The sequence below is a fragment of the Cucurbita moschata genome, unplaced genomic scaffold (assembly GCF_002738365.1).
Source record: "Cucurbita moschata cultivar Rifu unplaced genomic scaffold, Cmos_1.0 Cmo_Scf00020, whole genome shotgun sequence".
Taxonomy (NCBI): domain Eukaryota; kingdom Viridiplantae; phylum Streptophyta; class Magnoliopsida; order Cucurbitales; family Cucurbitaceae; genus Cucurbita; species Cucurbita moschata.
The window spans coordinates 279197-295155 of record NW_019268536.1 but is presented as its reverse complement, the minus strand read 5'-3'; the positions used below and the strand labels follow the sequence as shown (position 1 = coordinate 295155).

General features: G+C 38.0%; 4 protein-coding genes across 4 annotated transcripts; 3 read left to right on the top strand and 1 right to left on the bottom strand.

The window, feature by feature from the left end:
- The first annotated feature begins 56 nt into the window (after positions 1 to 56).
- LOC111457622 (stem-specific protein TSJT1-like) lies at positions 57 to 2330 on the top strand. Its single transcript, XM_023099932.1, has 5 exons — positions 57 to 350; positions 1224 to 1464; positions 1545 to 1665; positions 1759 to 1868; positions 1973 to 2330. Exons 1-5 carry the CDS (start codon positions 148 to 150, stop codon positions 2006 to 2008), a joined length of 711 nt encoding a protein of 236 aa, XP_022955700.1. The 5' UTR covers positions 57 to 147; the 3' UTR covers positions 2009 to 2330.
- Positions 2331 to 2368: 38 nt separating this feature from the next.
- On the bottom strand, positions 2369 to 6974 carry LOC111457620 (ATP-dependent (S)-NAD(P)H-hydrate dehydratase). Its single transcript, XM_023099931.1, has 12 exons — positions 6869 to 6974; positions 6271 to 6507; positions 6078 to 6154; positions 5839 to 5948; positions 5648 to 5762; positions 4635 to 4697; positions 4345 to 4508; positions 3644 to 3705; positions 3201 to 3267; positions 2990 to 3055; positions 2764 to 2892; positions 2369 to 2693 (listed from the first exon to the last, which is right to left on the bottom strand). The coding sequence occupies exons 2-12, from the start codon at positions 6464 to 6466 to the stop codon at positions 2666 to 2668; spliced, it is 1077 nt and encodes a 358-aa protein (XP_022955699.1). The 5' UTR covers positions 6467 to 6507; positions 6869 to 6974; the 3' UTR covers positions 2369 to 2665.
- A 2387-nt stretch (positions 6975 to 9361) lies between these two features.
- On the top strand, positions 9362 to 12915 carry LOC111457804 (NEDD8-activating enzyme E1 catalytic subunit). Its single transcript, XM_023100201.1, has 9 exons — positions 9362 to 9680; positions 9774 to 9937; positions 10389 to 10591; positions 10720 to 10952; positions 11031 to 11093; positions 11174 to 11230; positions 11407 to 11528; positions 12139 to 12256; positions 12355 to 12915. The coding sequence occupies exons 1-9, from the start codon at positions 9579 to 9581 to the stop codon at positions 12640 to 12642; spliced, it is 1350 nt and encodes a 449-aa protein (XP_022955969.1). The 5' UTR covers positions 9362 to 9578; the 3' UTR covers positions 12643 to 12915.
- Positions 12916 to 14114: 1199 nt separating this feature from the next.
- Positions 14115 to 15025, top strand: LOC111457805. The gene is made up of 2 exons (XM_023100202.1): positions 14115 to 14365; positions 14514 to 15025. The coding sequence occupies exons 1-2, from the start codon at positions 14246 to 14248 to the stop codon at positions 14754 to 14756; spliced, it is 363 nt and encodes a 120-aa protein (XP_022955970.1). The 5' UTR covers positions 14115 to 14245; the 3' UTR covers positions 14757 to 15025.
- Positions 15026 to 15959: the final 934 nt, after the last annotated feature.

The following is a 15959-nucleotide window of genomic DNA, read 5'->3' as shown; positions in this document are numbered from 1 at the left end:
GGGGGGGGGGGGGGGGGGGGAATGACCACAATACCCTCTGCATTTTTCTATATAAACCCAACAAAGCAAGCGATTGTGTATCCATGTCCGTCCGAACTCATTGAGTGTTGTTTCTTTTTTCTGTTTTTCTTTTTTGAAATTAAAGCCATGTTGGGAGTATTTAGCAGCTCCATCATGTCGCCGCCGGACGAGTTGGTGGCCGCCGGAAGCCGTACGCCGTCTCCGAAAACGACATCCGCAGCTCTACTGAATCGGTTCGTCCAGATAAACTCCTCCGCCGTGTCGCTGCAGCTAGGGGACCATGCCTACCTCGCCTACACTCACGAAACGGAATCCACCTTGTGCCCCAGGTAAAATTACTATGTTTTGTTTTAAATCCGCCGCCGCCGCATCAGAATCTTTTTTTTTTTTTTTCCGAACTACTAGTAAATTAAATGAACTCGAAATTCGGTCGATCGGTGATCGGACGATCCGGGACGGCGGAGGCTTTAAATTCTTCGAATCGCCGCCGTAATTGGTGGTTAATTTATTGCAACCGTTGGCTGTTTGGTTGCTGAGAAAACTGGAAGGAAACCGACGGAAATATATTTTGGATTGTCGATTTTCTTCGATGGCATCCTCTAAATTCGGTTAAATTTTTATTAAATTAAAAATAATTAAAAATTAATTTTTTTTATTTATTATTATTAATTTTCTTTTCGGATGTTCTTTATTGAAAAAAAATAATTAACAAAAGCAGTTTCTGATGAAAGTTTGTTTTGAGAATATTGAATGGCTGCGATTTGTCGATCTCATGGATAGCTTGTGTGACACGTGCGATCAAAGATGATACTGTTCTGACTATATTGTCAGACAATAATCCATTGGCGTCGTGACACGTGTGTCCTAATTTTGTCCTCTTTCTGAAACTTATCCATTGGATCAAAGCAGTAATAAATCCTCTTATTTATTTATTTACTGAGCGTCTATTAAATATCAATAAATTCCATTTAACTAACTGTTCTTTATTAGTTATTTATTTATCTACTTTTAGTTTCTCATCAATCCTTGACTTGAAAATAAGTAAGATAATTTTTTAAAAAAAAGTAAACTAAGGTAAAATTTCTCTAATTTGCCAATCAAAATTCAAGCTACGAATGCACGACACGTAGAGGGCGGAGATGTTAATCCAAATTATTATATAATAATAACTGATTAATTGCTGAATTAATTCGTGACGACAGATCGTTCGCAGTGAAGGACGACATTTTCTGCTTATTCGCGGGAGTTTTGGACAATTTAGGGAGTCTCCGGCAACAATACGGCTTGGCCAAATCAGCGAACGAGGTGGTTCTGGTGATCGAGGCGTACAAGGCCCTCCGGGACCGAGCTCCATATCCGGCCAGCCATGTCGTCGGCCATCTCAGCGGCAATTTCGCCTTCATCGTCTTCGACAAGTCGACCTCCACTCTCTTCGTCGCTTCTGTAAGAGTCTCTTTCTTGCTGTTCTTTAATTGTTTTCTTTTTATGGGATAAATTAGAGTTTTGTTCTGTGATTTTGATAGGATCGGAACGGGAAGGTTCTGTTGTACTGGGGAATCACCGCCGATGGTTATGTGGCTTTTTCCGATAACGCCGATCTGCTCAAGGGCGCTTGCGGGAAATCGCTTGCTTCATTTCCTCAAGGTAGATTAGATTCCCCGACATTTCCAAAGCCTGTGTATCTATAAGAAGCTTATTCTGTAACGATAATGGAGGGTTTTGGTTCTATTTTTGCAGGGTGTTTCTTATCTACAGAAGTTGGTGAACTGAGATGCTATCAGAATCCTAAGAACAAGATCACTGCTGTTCCTGCTAATGAGGAAGAGATTTGGGGTGCAACATTCAAAGTAATTTTCAGACAGTCTTTTAAGTTTTTTGACAAACAATCAATCAATCACTGAACTCCATTTCTAATACTTACTCTTTTTTTGTGGTTGATGTTCCTTCTCAGGTGGAGGGGCCTGCAGCAGTGGCAGCCACACGTTGAACAGATTGTCCCATAGAAGTGGAGCTTTCACATATACATACATATATATATATATATATATATATGTATGTATGTGTATATATATATGGTGTTTTATATGTGGTTGAGAATGCAGATCAGGAGAGGAGGGGGAGAGAGGATACCTAACAGACAAATTTATGTCTGACCAGAAGAGGAAGATGGTGTGTTTTTTTCTCTCGTTCTTTCTGCTCTTTTTGCTTGCTTGTAGTCTGATGTAAAGTCCTTTTGCTTTCGGTGTAATAAAGTCCGTGACTTTGTAGAATTATCCTTGCAAATCCTAGAAATGGAGACTTGAATTTCACACCACCAATGTTTTGGCCATTTTCAACCATCTGTTCGTATCAAATGTATAGATGTCATTAACATTTGAACCACAAAATAGTATGATGCTAAGTCATGTGATGTTGACTCGTATGAACACGAACGTCAAAATTACTGCAAATTTTGTCTATGTCGACAGCCTAAAGACAAAACCATAGAGACACTATTGGATACGACACTCGCCGTATAATTAGTTCCAAGTTCGAATCCTACTAGACAATAGAGAAAATGATGGTCAAATTTATGGTATAGCCAAACATTGTAGGTGTCATGCCATGAGTATCTTCAGCACAGTTGCAAGATCAGCATATTCGATTAGTGAGCTGGAGAAATGTCTTCCAGACTGCAAAAAAGGAACTGATATTAGAAGCTGATTTAATTTTTGTTTGAACATCCGTAAAGCTGACAGTTACCTTCTCCACAAGAACTCGATGATATCAGTAGTAAGGGTTGATCTTTTCTTGTTCTCAAATGCAAGTGATGCAGCCTTTCTAAGTAAAGCAGATCCAGCAATGCAACCTAATACTGTTGGATTCTTTGGACTACATGTGAAAAGGGTTTCGTGTAAAACATTATAAGGAATACGTATTCGTCAAATGAGATCGAAAGAACAGACGATGTTTAAATTCTAGAACTTGCCTGGTAGCCAAATTCCCATCTGTGACTAAACCTTGTTGCCGAGCCCAAGATACAAAAACTGCAACACTGGACCACGGGGAAAGAAAAAAATTGTGACCTTATTGTACATAAGTTTAGGCTTCTCGAATTTGGATTAGGAAAATAAATAAGGTCAATTTTGTTAGAAAAACAATATTCACCAAGAACAATGAAAACCCATAGCACTACTTGCCTTCCTGAAAGTATATCACCTTGGCCACCACAACGGCGAGGAGAACCATAAATGCTCACTGATTTGACTGCATCAGGTGTCACATGATCTCACTTAAAGGAAGAATCAAGTATAATCTAGCAAGGGAAATACTTTGACACAATATTCATATTTACAGCAATACTAAAGAAACCGGAATTCCTATAACAAGGACAGAGATCCTGTGAAATTTACAGAAATTGGAAAGGACATTTTCAATCCATATTCAATTTGGTTCGGTTCCGCCGTGGCATGACAGAGAATTTTATCAGTTTTTCCTAATCTGACCAGAAGGTAAGTTTAGCACAAAGGTGATGATAGAATGGTAGGTGACACGGTGGCTACAACATCAGAGAAAGGAACATTGAATTTGTAGCACTTCTATAACGTTAACATGGAAAATACATAGTAGTTGTAATCAGTACCTGTCTCACCGTCACAAATGAGGTCAGCTCTCCCTTTCCTGAGAATAGTTAGGCCACCAATCCTGATCATATCCAAACGTTTAGTGCACCAAAGACTGGAGAACTGAATGAAATAAAAATGTGCACCACGTAGAAGTAATACTTTATAATACTTGTTAGAAATTATAAAATAGGATGAAGTAAACCGACATAGGGAAAACTATCTCCATCTATATTAAATAATATGGAATCTGCCGTACGTTATTTATAGCTAGCTAAGAACAATCCCTTCGGCGAAATACAGTTATATTTTCACTCTAATGTCAAGATTTTCATACTTCAGAAATAATTATGTCAAGAAAGATGTATGCAATAAATCGAAGAGTGATTCAGACTATTGGAAGGATGACACACGCCACCAAAATATTCTTGTTCCTTACATTGAACCATTTGGCAAGAGACTACAGAACGTGCCGATAATTAATAATAATATAGAGAAACCATTATGGGCCCTGGATATGTAGTAACATCTATAGTGAATTCTGATCAGATGAGACCAGCCTCTCATCTGCCAACGTTCGTAAATGTGCTGATTTCACTAATGTGCTGATTTCAGGGGTGTGGAAGGTAGCATGTCCATACAAGATTCACTATAGAGATAGCAAGAAAAACATGAGAAGCATGTCCATACACTATTAAAATGAAAAACATCATGGTTTTACCTTTTGGCAAGAGACAGCAATTGGTTAGGAGCATCTTGTTCATCGACTTCAGCAAGCAGTACATTTTTCACAAGACGCTTATATTCATTTACATTTGGTGTCAGGACTGCCAAGGGGTAATTGCTTACAAGGTGAAGATTGTCCGTGATAAGAAAGAGACCATCCTGATAAAGCAACAAACACAACCGGCAGTAAGCAGCCGCCGACAGACCCATTGAAAATGGCAGGCATGACAACAGTATAAACACGGTAATTTCTTTCAAATTGTATGTGCTCTGCTATATTCATACCCCGTCTATGATCATTGGTATATTGGTCTGCCTTGCATGCTTTATGATTTCACTGACACATTCCTGGAATAGTTTTCAACCAATAGAAAATTTCATGGTATTAAAGAGACTGGCAGAAAATATCAGATCAATCTAGATAAAGAAAGAATGGATGAATTAACTTCATATGACGGTTTTAATGGACTGCAACCACGAAAAAAAAAAAGAAAAGCCTCAGGAAAACAAATTTATTCTATTTTTTGTTTCTATCTTCGAGTTTCAATCGATTGGAGGTTCACATGAAATTTTTTTAGGGGTATCAAGATACAACCATTTATGGAATTTACACCAAATTAGCACATATGGGTTTTCTAGCCCTAATGAGCATTAATACATACGTTTTTAGCCTATAACATAACCAGTTAATCTCTAGGTCCCAAGTTTAGCATTTGAAGCAAGGGAAACTCAATATTACGTATAATTATCAGAGGTACTCTGGTAGGCAAGTTTGTAATACATCTAGACGTAAGTAATGCATGCCAATTTTGGGAAAGAACATGTCCGCATGGTCCTTTTCAGAAAAGAAAATACAACCGAACCATGCACTGCAACTAAATCTATCATTTATCCCTAACCATGCACTTGATTTCAAATTCATCCCTTCAGTTCAGAAATTTCAGTCATACCCCATACCTTCGATTAATTTTAATTAAGTCCTTCGTTAAGACTCTCCACTACTGTAAAATAACTAGAAGTAGGGAGGAATGGCTACCTTTAAACTAGCTACTCACGTGTCTACTAAAGTGAGGCGTGATGCGACAAAAGAACTAAGCATAGTTGAAAGTCTGGAAAAAAGGAAAAAAGGAAAAGGTGTTTTCTATATTCCACTAGTCAAATCTACAGAAAAGTTTCGTTTTATCAAACATGTCAGCCAAAGTTTAGAAGTCTGGAAACAACGATGGACAAAGTTGAAATCAAGTGTAAAGTTCAAGAAGGAACCATGTAAGTTAGCCAAAAAACAATAACATAATCACCAGAAGAAACGGGTCTCTTCCAAGGCCAGGACCAATGACAAGACAATCGAATCTTTCCAGCCACTTGTCAACCTCAGCAAGAACCCTTTCTGCAGTGAACTTCTTTTCCTCATCTCTAAAACATCAGAACGCATCAGTCAAATATCAAAATTTCGGTTCATCGACCAAAATATAGAAAAAAGCGGAAGCACCTGACACTGTATGATTCTTCCAGAACAGGATGCACAATTAACTCTGGACTATAGCTCTTTATGACAGGAGCAGCATCTTTAGTGCAGAAAACATGAGATAAATCTGCACCCTGAAGGGAAAAACTAATGGGTAGTCATTCACCTTTGCAAGTAAAAAGAGGAAAAAATAAATATCCATATAGAAATTAAAGAACAAAACTCTTTAACAAGAACACCAAGAAAAAGGGGTCTGAACTAACAATTTTCAATGCTGATATAGCAGCGAAATAGGGAGCACCTGTGTACTCACGACATCCACCAATAACAGCTATCTTCCCTGATATGCAGATATAGATTGTTAATCAGAAAACTTCTAAGAAACACCTTAATTCAATGGACAACACTTGATAAAGCATAAAATACAAGCCACTACACAGTATCTTGAGACCTTACCCGCCTGGCCTTTATATCTTTTGGGATCAAGGCTAGGTGTAATAGCTCTTAGAATGTTCTCAGCATCAGCCTCCATAGAAGTCCCACTCATGGCTTTGATCTGTTGCCGCCTATTCTGATGGGCACAATCACCAAAACCTCCAAGAGACCTTATCAAGAACTGTTGTCTTCTAAACACAGCCGAGGAAGCCAACATTCATTAACTTTCGAGTATCAATTCACGCTAATTGATTAACTCTGAACATGATCAAAATCTGGAATTAGAAACCTCATCCTACGGAAAATCGGTACCTTCTACCATTGCGACAGAACTGAGACTAAACAATTCGATTCTTCTACCCATGATTCAAACTCGTAGCCAATTCATTTCATATTACTCATTTGAAATAACAAAAATACAATCCTAATTAGAATCAGAACCATCAGTTTCCGTCATTTTGTAACTCAAAATCATGGCAAATGTAAGAAATTCTGCAACCTAAACTAGTTTCGGTATAGGAGAAGAATCGTTCCACGGAACAAATCAGAAGCTAAACTAATGCAACAAAAAATTGAGAGTCGAAATTCAAATAGGATATAGAGAAAATTTTGAGCGTACCTTTCAGTTTTCGCCTTTCAAGGGAAGGAGGAGAAGACGAAGAAGAGGAAGAAGGAGCAGAAGAAATGATTACATTAGGGAGGTGACGTGGCAAAAGTCAACAGTTCCACGTAGAGAGAGGTTTTGACTCAGCTAGGTCGACGTGTAGTTGTACGCTTGTTCCGTTCCTTCTTAGAAATTTCGACATGTCGTTCAACTCACATTTTTAAGTACAGTAGGTAAAATCATAGATAAAACCAAATGATCTCGTTCTTTTAGGGACGGCGGCGAAGAGATCCGATGAAGGAAGCGGCGAAGTTGAATGCGGCAAGGTCCGGCGTGGTGGTGATCGGAGCTCTGGCCTTCGGGTATCTGAGCCTACATCTTGTGTTCAAGCCCTACCTCGAGAAAGCTCAAAGTTCTCTTCAACATCCCGATTCTGAGCCCTCTACAATTCCAAAAGATGCTATTTCAAACCGCGATGATTGAGCTCGATCTTCGTTATTTTGCCTCAGTATGTATAAATTTAGTTCGTTAGAATGACTCTTAGAGATTACCTCGAAATTTCTTAGTTTCAAGAGATTTTTTAGAAACGGGAGGAGGGAATCCTTTCGGTTCTTGTGGTATGTGCTCACTGAAATCTGAATTCTGAAAATTGTCATTCCTTGATTCACTATGAACATTGGCCGAGTACACCATTTTCTGGCTTACAATGTAGTTTGAAAGTTTGCCTGTTCTTTATGTAGTTCGATCATCGATGTTGTTAAGTTATAATTTGAGTGATATGAATACAAGAGCTTTGTATCTCATAGACCACGTCTTTGTTGATCTTGGCCATGATAAATTGAAAAGTGGAAATTGTTCTTGGGGCTGTGTTATTTCACTGTTCTTTTTCAGTCTGTTTCATGGTGTTCAGATTAATGGTTCATCAAATGATGATATTGAACATATTCTCCATGGTAATTACTAGTTTGGAAGAAATTTGATCTTTCTTCTTGGAAAGGGTTCTTATCTGGATTGACCTTCCACCAGCTGTAGTTTCTGATTTCCTCTTTTTCTGCTGCGGCTGTGGTGTCTTTATCTCAACCACGGTTAAGTTTTGTTTTCTTTGGTGACATGCTGCAATCTCCTTTCTACAGAAAAGGGTTCTGTATATCTTGTTCTTACACTTTCTCTCTGAGTTCGAAAATGATCTTTGATGATAGAGTCTCGAAGAGGATGGATTGTAAGATACCACATTGGTTGGAGAGGGGAACATGAGAACGAAACATTGTGAAAACCTAAAACCTCGAGGGGAAGTCCAAAAAGATAAGCAGAAGCAGTAAGCCATGCAATTTTGGGTCACTTCCCTTGTAAACACTTAGAATGTTGGAATACATATATGAGATGCCAAGTTGGAAATGTGAGTGTGTTTGAGTTCATGGGAGTTAATTCCCAGACCACTTCCAGTCTACCAAAGCTAGTCATCTTAGGGCAGCCAGTTTGTCTCCCTGGATACCCGGCCCCTCTATTACACGACCATAAGATTTTGTTACGGTTAGATACCCTGCTCCGGCCCCTCTATTACGCGACCGTAAGATTTTGTTACGGTTAGATACCCTGTTTAGCCAAAGGAGAAAGAAAATAGCACCAAATGGATCCTATGAATCCCAGTCTATGAATGTGGTATTAGTAGAAGATTGAATAGTTCAGAGTGAGTGAGTGTAGTTCTGAGTTTTACCTGTTTGTGCAGCAGTCTGCAGGTTGAGAGAGAAAGTGAGTGATGGAGGTTTAAGGACTCAAGAGGGGAATTTGTTATGAACTGATGATAGATAGTTGCAGACGAGAAAAGAGGATCAGTTCATAATGTTCCACCTTTTTTTTGTTTATCAGCGCTGTTTTTCGTATCATTGTTGATATCAGTATCGGTTTTTTTCTTCTAGAACCTTCGTGGTGATATCTTAGAAGGAATAAGTTCAAATTATGATGATTCTCCGTTCAAGAACACAATACCGCAACATCAGAGAGCACAAGCTCGACATTGAACTACACTAAGAGCTACAATCTACTCGCTAATTTGAGAGAACTGGGAACCTCTTATCTCCAAGATCCACAATGACCTAAGATCCTACTAATCTTCCCCAATGTGAATGTGGTCGAGTTTGATCTCTTAATCTCACAATTAGTTGAACATTTATTTTCGAACACTAATTTATTTATTTATTTATTTATTTTCGCTCACCTCCATAATAGGAAACTCTAATAAGTTAATTAATATTAATATGGTAACTCAATTTTAATTAAAAAAAAAGGAATTGATTTATACCCTAAATTTTGAGGGTTGTATCACTTGAAATAACAAATTAATAATTGTATGAATTCAACTATAAAATTAAGATTTATATATCTATTTTAAAATTAATTTTTATACGTGTAAAAAAATTAATTGTAATATAATAGACCATTTAATAATAATTAAAAAAAGGAGTGGAAAGAAAAAAAAAAAATTGGACCGACGCGCGGGATTGGACTTTAACATCTCCCCGCGTGGTAAAAATGGCCCTGGGGTTGAGGGCGCTGCGATTCGACGAACGGCGACTCAGCACTGCGTGAGAACCAAGCTACTTCTACTTCCACCCCGAATCCTACCTTCCCTCGCCGCCCGTTTCCACTTCCACCAGAAAACCCCTTCTCTTTTACACTTTCAAGAATTTTCTCCGGCAGCCCAGAGTCGGCGCTGTAAGGCTTTCAAATGGCGGATTCTGTTGTCCAATCCAGCCGATCGAGGGACCTCGATAAGCTCCTTCTTAGGCCCGGTAACCTCATCGGCGCCAATTTCGAGCCCGGTTCCCAAGTGGGTACTTCTTCTCTCCGACATTTTTTCAATTACCTTGTGCTCAATACATGGTCTGCAATCGTCTTACGACTAAGTTGATTTGTATTACAGTTGAGGGATGACCTTCAACAATATGTGAAAGTGCTGGTCATAGGAGCTGGAGGGTTGGGCTGCGAGCTCCTGAAGGACTTGGCTTTGTCGGGTTTCCGGAATCTGGAAGTAATTGACATGGATCGCATTGAAGTTACTAATCTCAATCGTCAGTTTCTCTTCAGGTTCCAACTAATTTCTTGGTTCTTTATGAATCTTTGGAGTTCTATTCGTAGTGTTCTTTTGAAATTTTGAACAACCGGGGCCTGTGGGGTGGGTATAGAATAGAACCTTTACATTTGTAGGGTGAATACTGTGCTGTAATGAATTGAAAATTGACCTCTATTTTCAAGTTACATCCATTATTGACTGATGATATCTATATTTATGTTTGTTAGTGTAAAGGTTTCACCTGTTCTAGGAATTAGATGGGTCGAATGTTCTTAACCAAAGCATGGTGCTTAAATAGATTTTCCTCAGAGAAAGTTCTTTTCAGGACATTTTCTTGATACGATATGATTTGATCTTGGGCTCATTGAGGAAATCTCTTTCTCATATGTGCATTTGCATATGGCTTTACAATAGTCATTTGATTAACTATGGCTGTCAGAAGAATGACTCTATGTAACATTGTAGGCTTGATGATGTTGGTAAGCCAAAAGCTGAGGTAGCTGCAAAACGTGTTATGGAGAGAGTTAGTGGTGTCAATATTGTGTGGCATTTTTGTCGGATTGAGGACAAAGAAATTGAATTTTACAACGATTTTCACATAATTGCACTTGGTCTTGATTCCATTGAAGCTCGAAGTTACATCAATTCTGTCGCTTGTAGCTTCCTCGGTATGCTATGCTCGTACTTGCTACATTTTACTAATGTCTCTTCACCATCTTGTGTCCGGTAAATTTTAATGTTATGTCGATGATGAATGCAAACTTCATGTCCTTTATTTTCTCTTTGTAACCTCTAGAGTACGATTCTGATGATAATCCGTTAGAAGAAACAATTAAACCAATGGTAGATGGTGGAACTGAAGGCTTCAAGGGGCATGCAAGGGTAATTTTACCAGGGGTCACGCCATGCTTCGAGTGTACCATCTGGCTTTTTCCACCTCAAGTGAAGTTCCCTTTATGTACTCTAGCAGAAACTCCTAGAACTGCCGCTCATTGTATCGAGTATGCTCACCTAATTAAATGGGATGAGGTAATGCATTAGTTACCATGCTTTTCATTGATGATTGTGAATGTATCCCTTCGAGTTACCCAATACTTTTTCTTTTAGGTTCATAGCGGCAAAGCTTTTGATCCGGATGATTCAGAACATATGAAATGGGTTTACAGTGAGGTACATAAATTCCTGTAAGATCTGAGAATTCTTTTCAATTCGTGATTTTAAACGTCTAATTTATCTTCCCACATCTATAGGCTGTTACGAGAGCCGAGCTTTTTGGCATACCCGGAGTTACATATTCACTAACTCAGGTACATATTAGTCTGGGAATTTTCACATTAGTGAACTGATACGTCGATTATATTTTATCAGAACTCGTGATTGTTCTTTTAGTAAGTACATATTATCTGCTTGCATTTTTTTTTAAACTACTCTCTTTGTTGTTACGAATGCACCTACTGATTTACATTTTCTAAGCGATTTTTAGGGTGTTGTGAAGAATATCATCCCTGCTATTGCTTCCACCAATGCAATTATATCAGCTGCATGTACACTGGAAACGTTGAAGATCGTATCGGGATGCAGCAAAACGCTATCCAACTACTTAACGTGTGTACTGTTTTCTTCAAACATCTAACAATTCCTTTTCATTTTTTTGTAATATGGGTTTAATAATAATTTTGTGGTGCAACTTAATAATGTTTTTCTTTATTCGTACTCGTAATTATATAGGTAGATAGATAAGATGTCAAGCTGCAATGGAACATTTTGATTTATTCTGTGCAGCATTCTTCGAGTACTGAAGTCATAATCCAGCAGTGTGGTTTATGTTATGATTGCTATCTGTTCACCTTTTCATTTGTTTTTGGTTCTTGTTATGATCTGGAAGTTATTTGGTTCTCATCCTTCCTTCTTGAATTGATAAGTCATTCAATGCCTTGTTCATATACTAAACAATTTTGGTTTCTTTCCATTATTTACTTTTTACTTCTTTTAGATTCGAATTCTAGCCTTTTATAGCCATCCAATCTGTTCTTTCTATCTTTTGGAAGTTGAAATTAGAATTGCGAGTGAATTACACAATTTTCAATGCATTACTTGCTTTATCATATATCCTGGCTGAATTTCTAATACCCAGTAACATTTTTCCATTATTCCTTATATTTGTGGCCTTACTTTCCGAGTGCATTGAATTTAATGCCAAGTGATCCTTTTCCAGATATAATGGTGCAGAAGGTCTCCACACTAAAGTGACAGAGTTTGTAAAAGACAAGGACTGTCTTGTTTGTGGTCCAGGTGTTCTTATTGAGCTGGATTCTTCAATCTCTTTACAAAAGGTCGGTTATTTAGCTTATGCAAACATATCGTTAATTTCAGATGTTGAGAAATCTTGTAAATCCTTCATGACGTTACTCCCACTTTTTGTGTGAAACAGTTCATTGAACTTCTAGAGGATCATCCCAAGCTCTTGTTATTGAAGGCTAGTGTCACGCATCGAGGGAAGAATCTATACATGCAGGCACCTCCTGTACTTGAAGAGATGACCAGATCAAATTTGAGTGTTCCACTTTTTGACTTGATGGGTAAAGTTTTGAAAGATGTAGTCCATGTCACTGGTGTAGCTTCTAAGAATGATAAGAAAACTTCCTGTCTCCGAAAATTACGTGTGGCGTTTAAGGGGGTTGACGGTGTTACGGATATGGACACTGCAGGTGGGGCTTAATACTACATTACATTTTTATCTCCAAATTTGAGTCATATGGCTCTCTCTTCCCCCTCTAATGAATGGAAAAAGGTTGATGTGGGGTCGGATCCATTCTCATTTGTACAATTTTTTTTCCTTCCTGAAAAGAACATTAGAGCTGTGAATCTGTTGCCAGAGACTACTGATGTATTGCACAATGATTTACTTCTTTCATCCTTCTACTTCAAGCTACTATGTGACTATTAACTGCTAACAGTGATCAAGACTTGACATAGTGGATATTTTTTTGAAGATTTCCTTGTCATTTGTAATTAGTATCAGCTTTAGCTTGGAAAAATGGGTAGCATGGTTGTTGCTGCTGCTTGCTGCTTGTATTTGAATAATGATACCAATCCTCATGCTTTATGTAAATGTTTATAATGAATTCTTTCACCAGCTGCTGATCCCATATCTGATTGATTTGCTTGCTGAAGACAGGTAATGTTCCTGAAACCAAGAGATTTACTAATGCTGAATGTTTAATGATATAGTAGAAACAAAGCACCCTTTGACAGGTAATGGTCTAGCAATTACCCCGAGAGGAGGCCTCCAATCACAAAGAAAGTTGGGAAGCAAACATGGAGGGGCCCTCTACCAGCTAGCAAAACGAGTGAATATGTAGAATCCTACTACCATGATTAATACTTTAGAGCTTTGCTCATTGGGGTTCACTCTAAAGTGGATGAACATTGTGATATGGATATCAATGAGCCTCTGCACTATGTCATGTTCATTCGATTATCTCCAAAGCTGACTGTAGAGGAGAACTGATTCCCCTTCTCTTAAGCTTGACCATAAAAAGATTCAAGTTTATGTTTGATTGTATAGTGACTTTGTTTGCAGGCTTGCGTAGGCTTTACCAAAATCTAAATACGGATCACAGTCGTTGTTTTATTGATCATGAGCCAAACATCCCTTAATTGTTTTTTTATGTTCCCTGACACCACAAATGCAAGTGGCCCCTCGAAAGAGATATCCATCCACCGACTCCTAGAACTAATGGTCTCAAACAACACACAGATGCACGGATGAGTACCTATGACAGTTAGGCTGCTATCTAGTTCAAGTTGAGAGCCAGATAGATCTTCTCCCACAATATAGATCATTTATTGCCTTTTTGAATACATGAGATCAGATCTAAGTCGTATTATGAAACAGACTAATGGGATTTGCTTTGATGAACAGGAAATCCATTAAGAGATGCTCTACTACAGAAACCCAAGTGCGTAGAAGATTTAAGGCAATCTCTTTGGCTTGGAGATGGCGATTGGTTGCCGGCAACTGATCCTCATCTTTTCCCCAACTGGATAACACCATGTTAATGATTCTTGTGGGGTATTTGAACTTTAGACAGATTGGCCAGCTGTGGGCAATGACCCACCATCTCACATGCTCAGCCAGTGTGGTTTAAACTCACCCATCACTCCCTTTTTCCCTCTCCTAAATTCTATATATCCTCACCTGAGAGAGAGAGAGAGAGATGAAAAGGAAAAAAGTAATTATCTCTTTAGTTCTTTTGCTAACAGAGACACCCACCCAGCAAGCTAACTCTCTGTTATTGCAGTTCCGAGTTTAGACAAACATGGAGGTAGCTTTGGAATTTGAAGATGATTTGTTCTTTGCTGATTTGAGCAGACAGCTTTCTCTTCTTCTCATGGATGACAACGAAGACCCTCTCCCTCATCCACATGTTTCTCTTCAGGTACACTTCCTTTCCCAACATTTATATAGCTTAGCGATGGAGATGGGATTTAGTATTTTCAAATTTTCAATCACTTGGGTATTTCTCTCTGTTGGATTATATTTCTCTGTTTTGGCTGTGTAATCCAACAAGATCGATCAATTTGCAGGCTCTGTCTCATGGAGGGCACCACCCCACACGGCCACTGGCAGGGCATGAACATGCCACCATAGCCTACAGCAGCGTAAGCAAGGGCACCGGCGTGTTCATCCCAAGGTCCCTGCAGCCTGCAAGAAAACAGAGGCGTGGAAGAAACAATAACATGAAGCCAAACCGACAGTTTCAAATCAATATTGATGTGAACTCACAAGCATCTTCCAACAACCATTTGATGCGTCCTAAAAAGGGTTAAGGATTCGAAGAATTTAAGGAAAAGGGTATCAGAATTCAGATTAAATCAATAATTCTGTCACCAAGTATTAAGTTAATGGTGATGGCTGTACATGGAAGAAGAAGAAGAAGAAGAAGAAGAAGCCATAGTATTAGACTGTTAATCACTGGGTTTTAAATTGGTTTATGTGGTTCATTGGAAGGTTACTGAACCTAAGGTTTGTAAACCTCCTTCCCCCTCCCTTAGTGAAAAATTTGTGGTTCTAATAATAATATGCCACTTTCATTCTCGCTCTGTTTTGTTTTGTTTTGGGTTTGGAGAGAGAGAGAGAGAGAGAGAGGTGCCTTGAAACATGCTCTGTTTTGTTGATCTGAATCACAAACAGGATCATCAGACTCTGCAAAAGCTGAGATGAGTTGAATCCATGTTTTGAAGAATATGGCCTTAACTGGCATCCCTGCAATGGCACATGAGGAGGATTTCATGCCTGAATAGCTGTCTGGATCTTTGTTGCAGAGAAAGCTAAAGTTCTCTAAAACATATTCACACTGAAACAGAGGAGAGAGAGAGAGAGAGAGAGATTTCTGAGGCTTTTTGGATTCTGTAATTATTTTCTGAATCTGAAGTACACCAAAATGATGCGTGTATTATGAGGGAAGGATTAGTGAAAATGGGTTTCAAATTATAGTCACTACCTAGAAAAACTCTTATTTAAGTTATTTTTAATCAAAGTAATTAATTTTAATAAATATTTTGGAAACGTGACTTAAAAACTATTTTAAAAAACGGTTGGAGAATAAAAAATATTTTTTCAAAATTGCACTAAGCTTAGGGAAGAACTACAATTAAACCCTTATTAGTGGGTAGGTCTTTGAAATCTTGCTTTATAGGGCTAAAGATTGAATTTCTATATATTTAATTTCAAAAGTGGAGGAAACCCATAAAAAGTATAGTTTTCTAATTTTGGTGAAAATGAAAGTCAAGAATAATATATTACAATTTAGAATGCATTGAATAATGTATAACCAAATTTTAAATACTCTTTAAAATATCAGTCATATCAACAACTTTAATCAATCAATTTTCCTACATGTGGACAAAACCCTACCACTACTATTTTATCAACGATACTATAATTTTTTTTTGTTTATTTTCTTTATAAATTAATTATCGACCCAATTATTTTTCATTAATATTTTTCTTGTTTTTTTTTTTTTTTTTTTT

What these genes read in the sequence shown, in the direction of transcription:
- LOC111457804 (XM_023100201.1), top strand. Translation starts at nt 9,579, where the DNA reads ATGGCGGATTCTGTTGTCCAATCCAGCCGATCGAGGGACCTCGATAAG. An exon ending in TGTCGCTTGTAGCTTCCTCG is followed by an intron (nt 10,592 to 10,719) that starts GTATGCTATGCT and finishes TGTAACCTCTAG; the next exon opens with AGTACGATTCTGATGATAAT. An exon ending in TTACATATTCACTAACTCAG is followed by an intron (nt 11,231 to 11,406) that starts GTACATATTAGT and finishes AGCGATTTTTAG; the next exon opens with GGTGTTGTGAAGAATATCAT.
- LOC111457805 (XM_023100202.1), top strand. Translation starts at nt 14,246, where the DNA reads ATGGAGGTAGCTTTGGAATTTGAAGATGATTTGTTCTTTGCTGATTTG. An exon ending in ATCCACATGTTTCTCTTCAG is followed by an intron (nt 14,366 to 14,513) that starts GTACACTTCCTT and finishes ATCAATTTGCAG; the next exon opens with GCTCTGTCTCATGGAGGGCA.
- LOC111457622 (XM_023099932.1), top strand. Translation starts at nt 148, where the DNA reads ATGTTGGGAGTATTTAGCAGCTCCATCATGTCGCCGCCGGACGAGTTG. An exon ending in CCACTCTCTTCGTCGCTTCT is followed by an intron (nt 1,465 to 1,544) that starts GTAAGAGTCTCT and finishes TGATTTTGATAG; the next exon opens with GATCGGAACGGGAAGGTTCT. An exon ending in GCTTGCTTCATTTCCTCAAG is followed by an intron (nt 1,666 to 1,758) that starts GTAGATTAGATT and finishes CTATTTTTGCAG; the next exon opens with GGTGTTTCTTATCTACAGAA.
- LOC111457620 (XM_023099931.1), bottom strand. Translation starts at nt 6,466, where the DNA reads ATGTTGGCTTCCTCGGCTGTGTTTAGAAGACAACAGTTCTTGATAAGG. An exon ending in TACCAATGATCATAGACGGG is followed by an intron (nt 4,509 to 4,634) that starts GTATGAATATAG and finishes TTGCTTTATCAG; the next exon opens with GATGGTCTCTTTCTTATCAC. An exon ending in GGTGATATACTTTCAGGAAG is followed by an intron (nt 3,056 to 3,200) that starts GCAAGTAGTGCT and finishes CCCGTGGTCCAG; the next exon opens with TGTTGCAGTTTTTGTATCTT.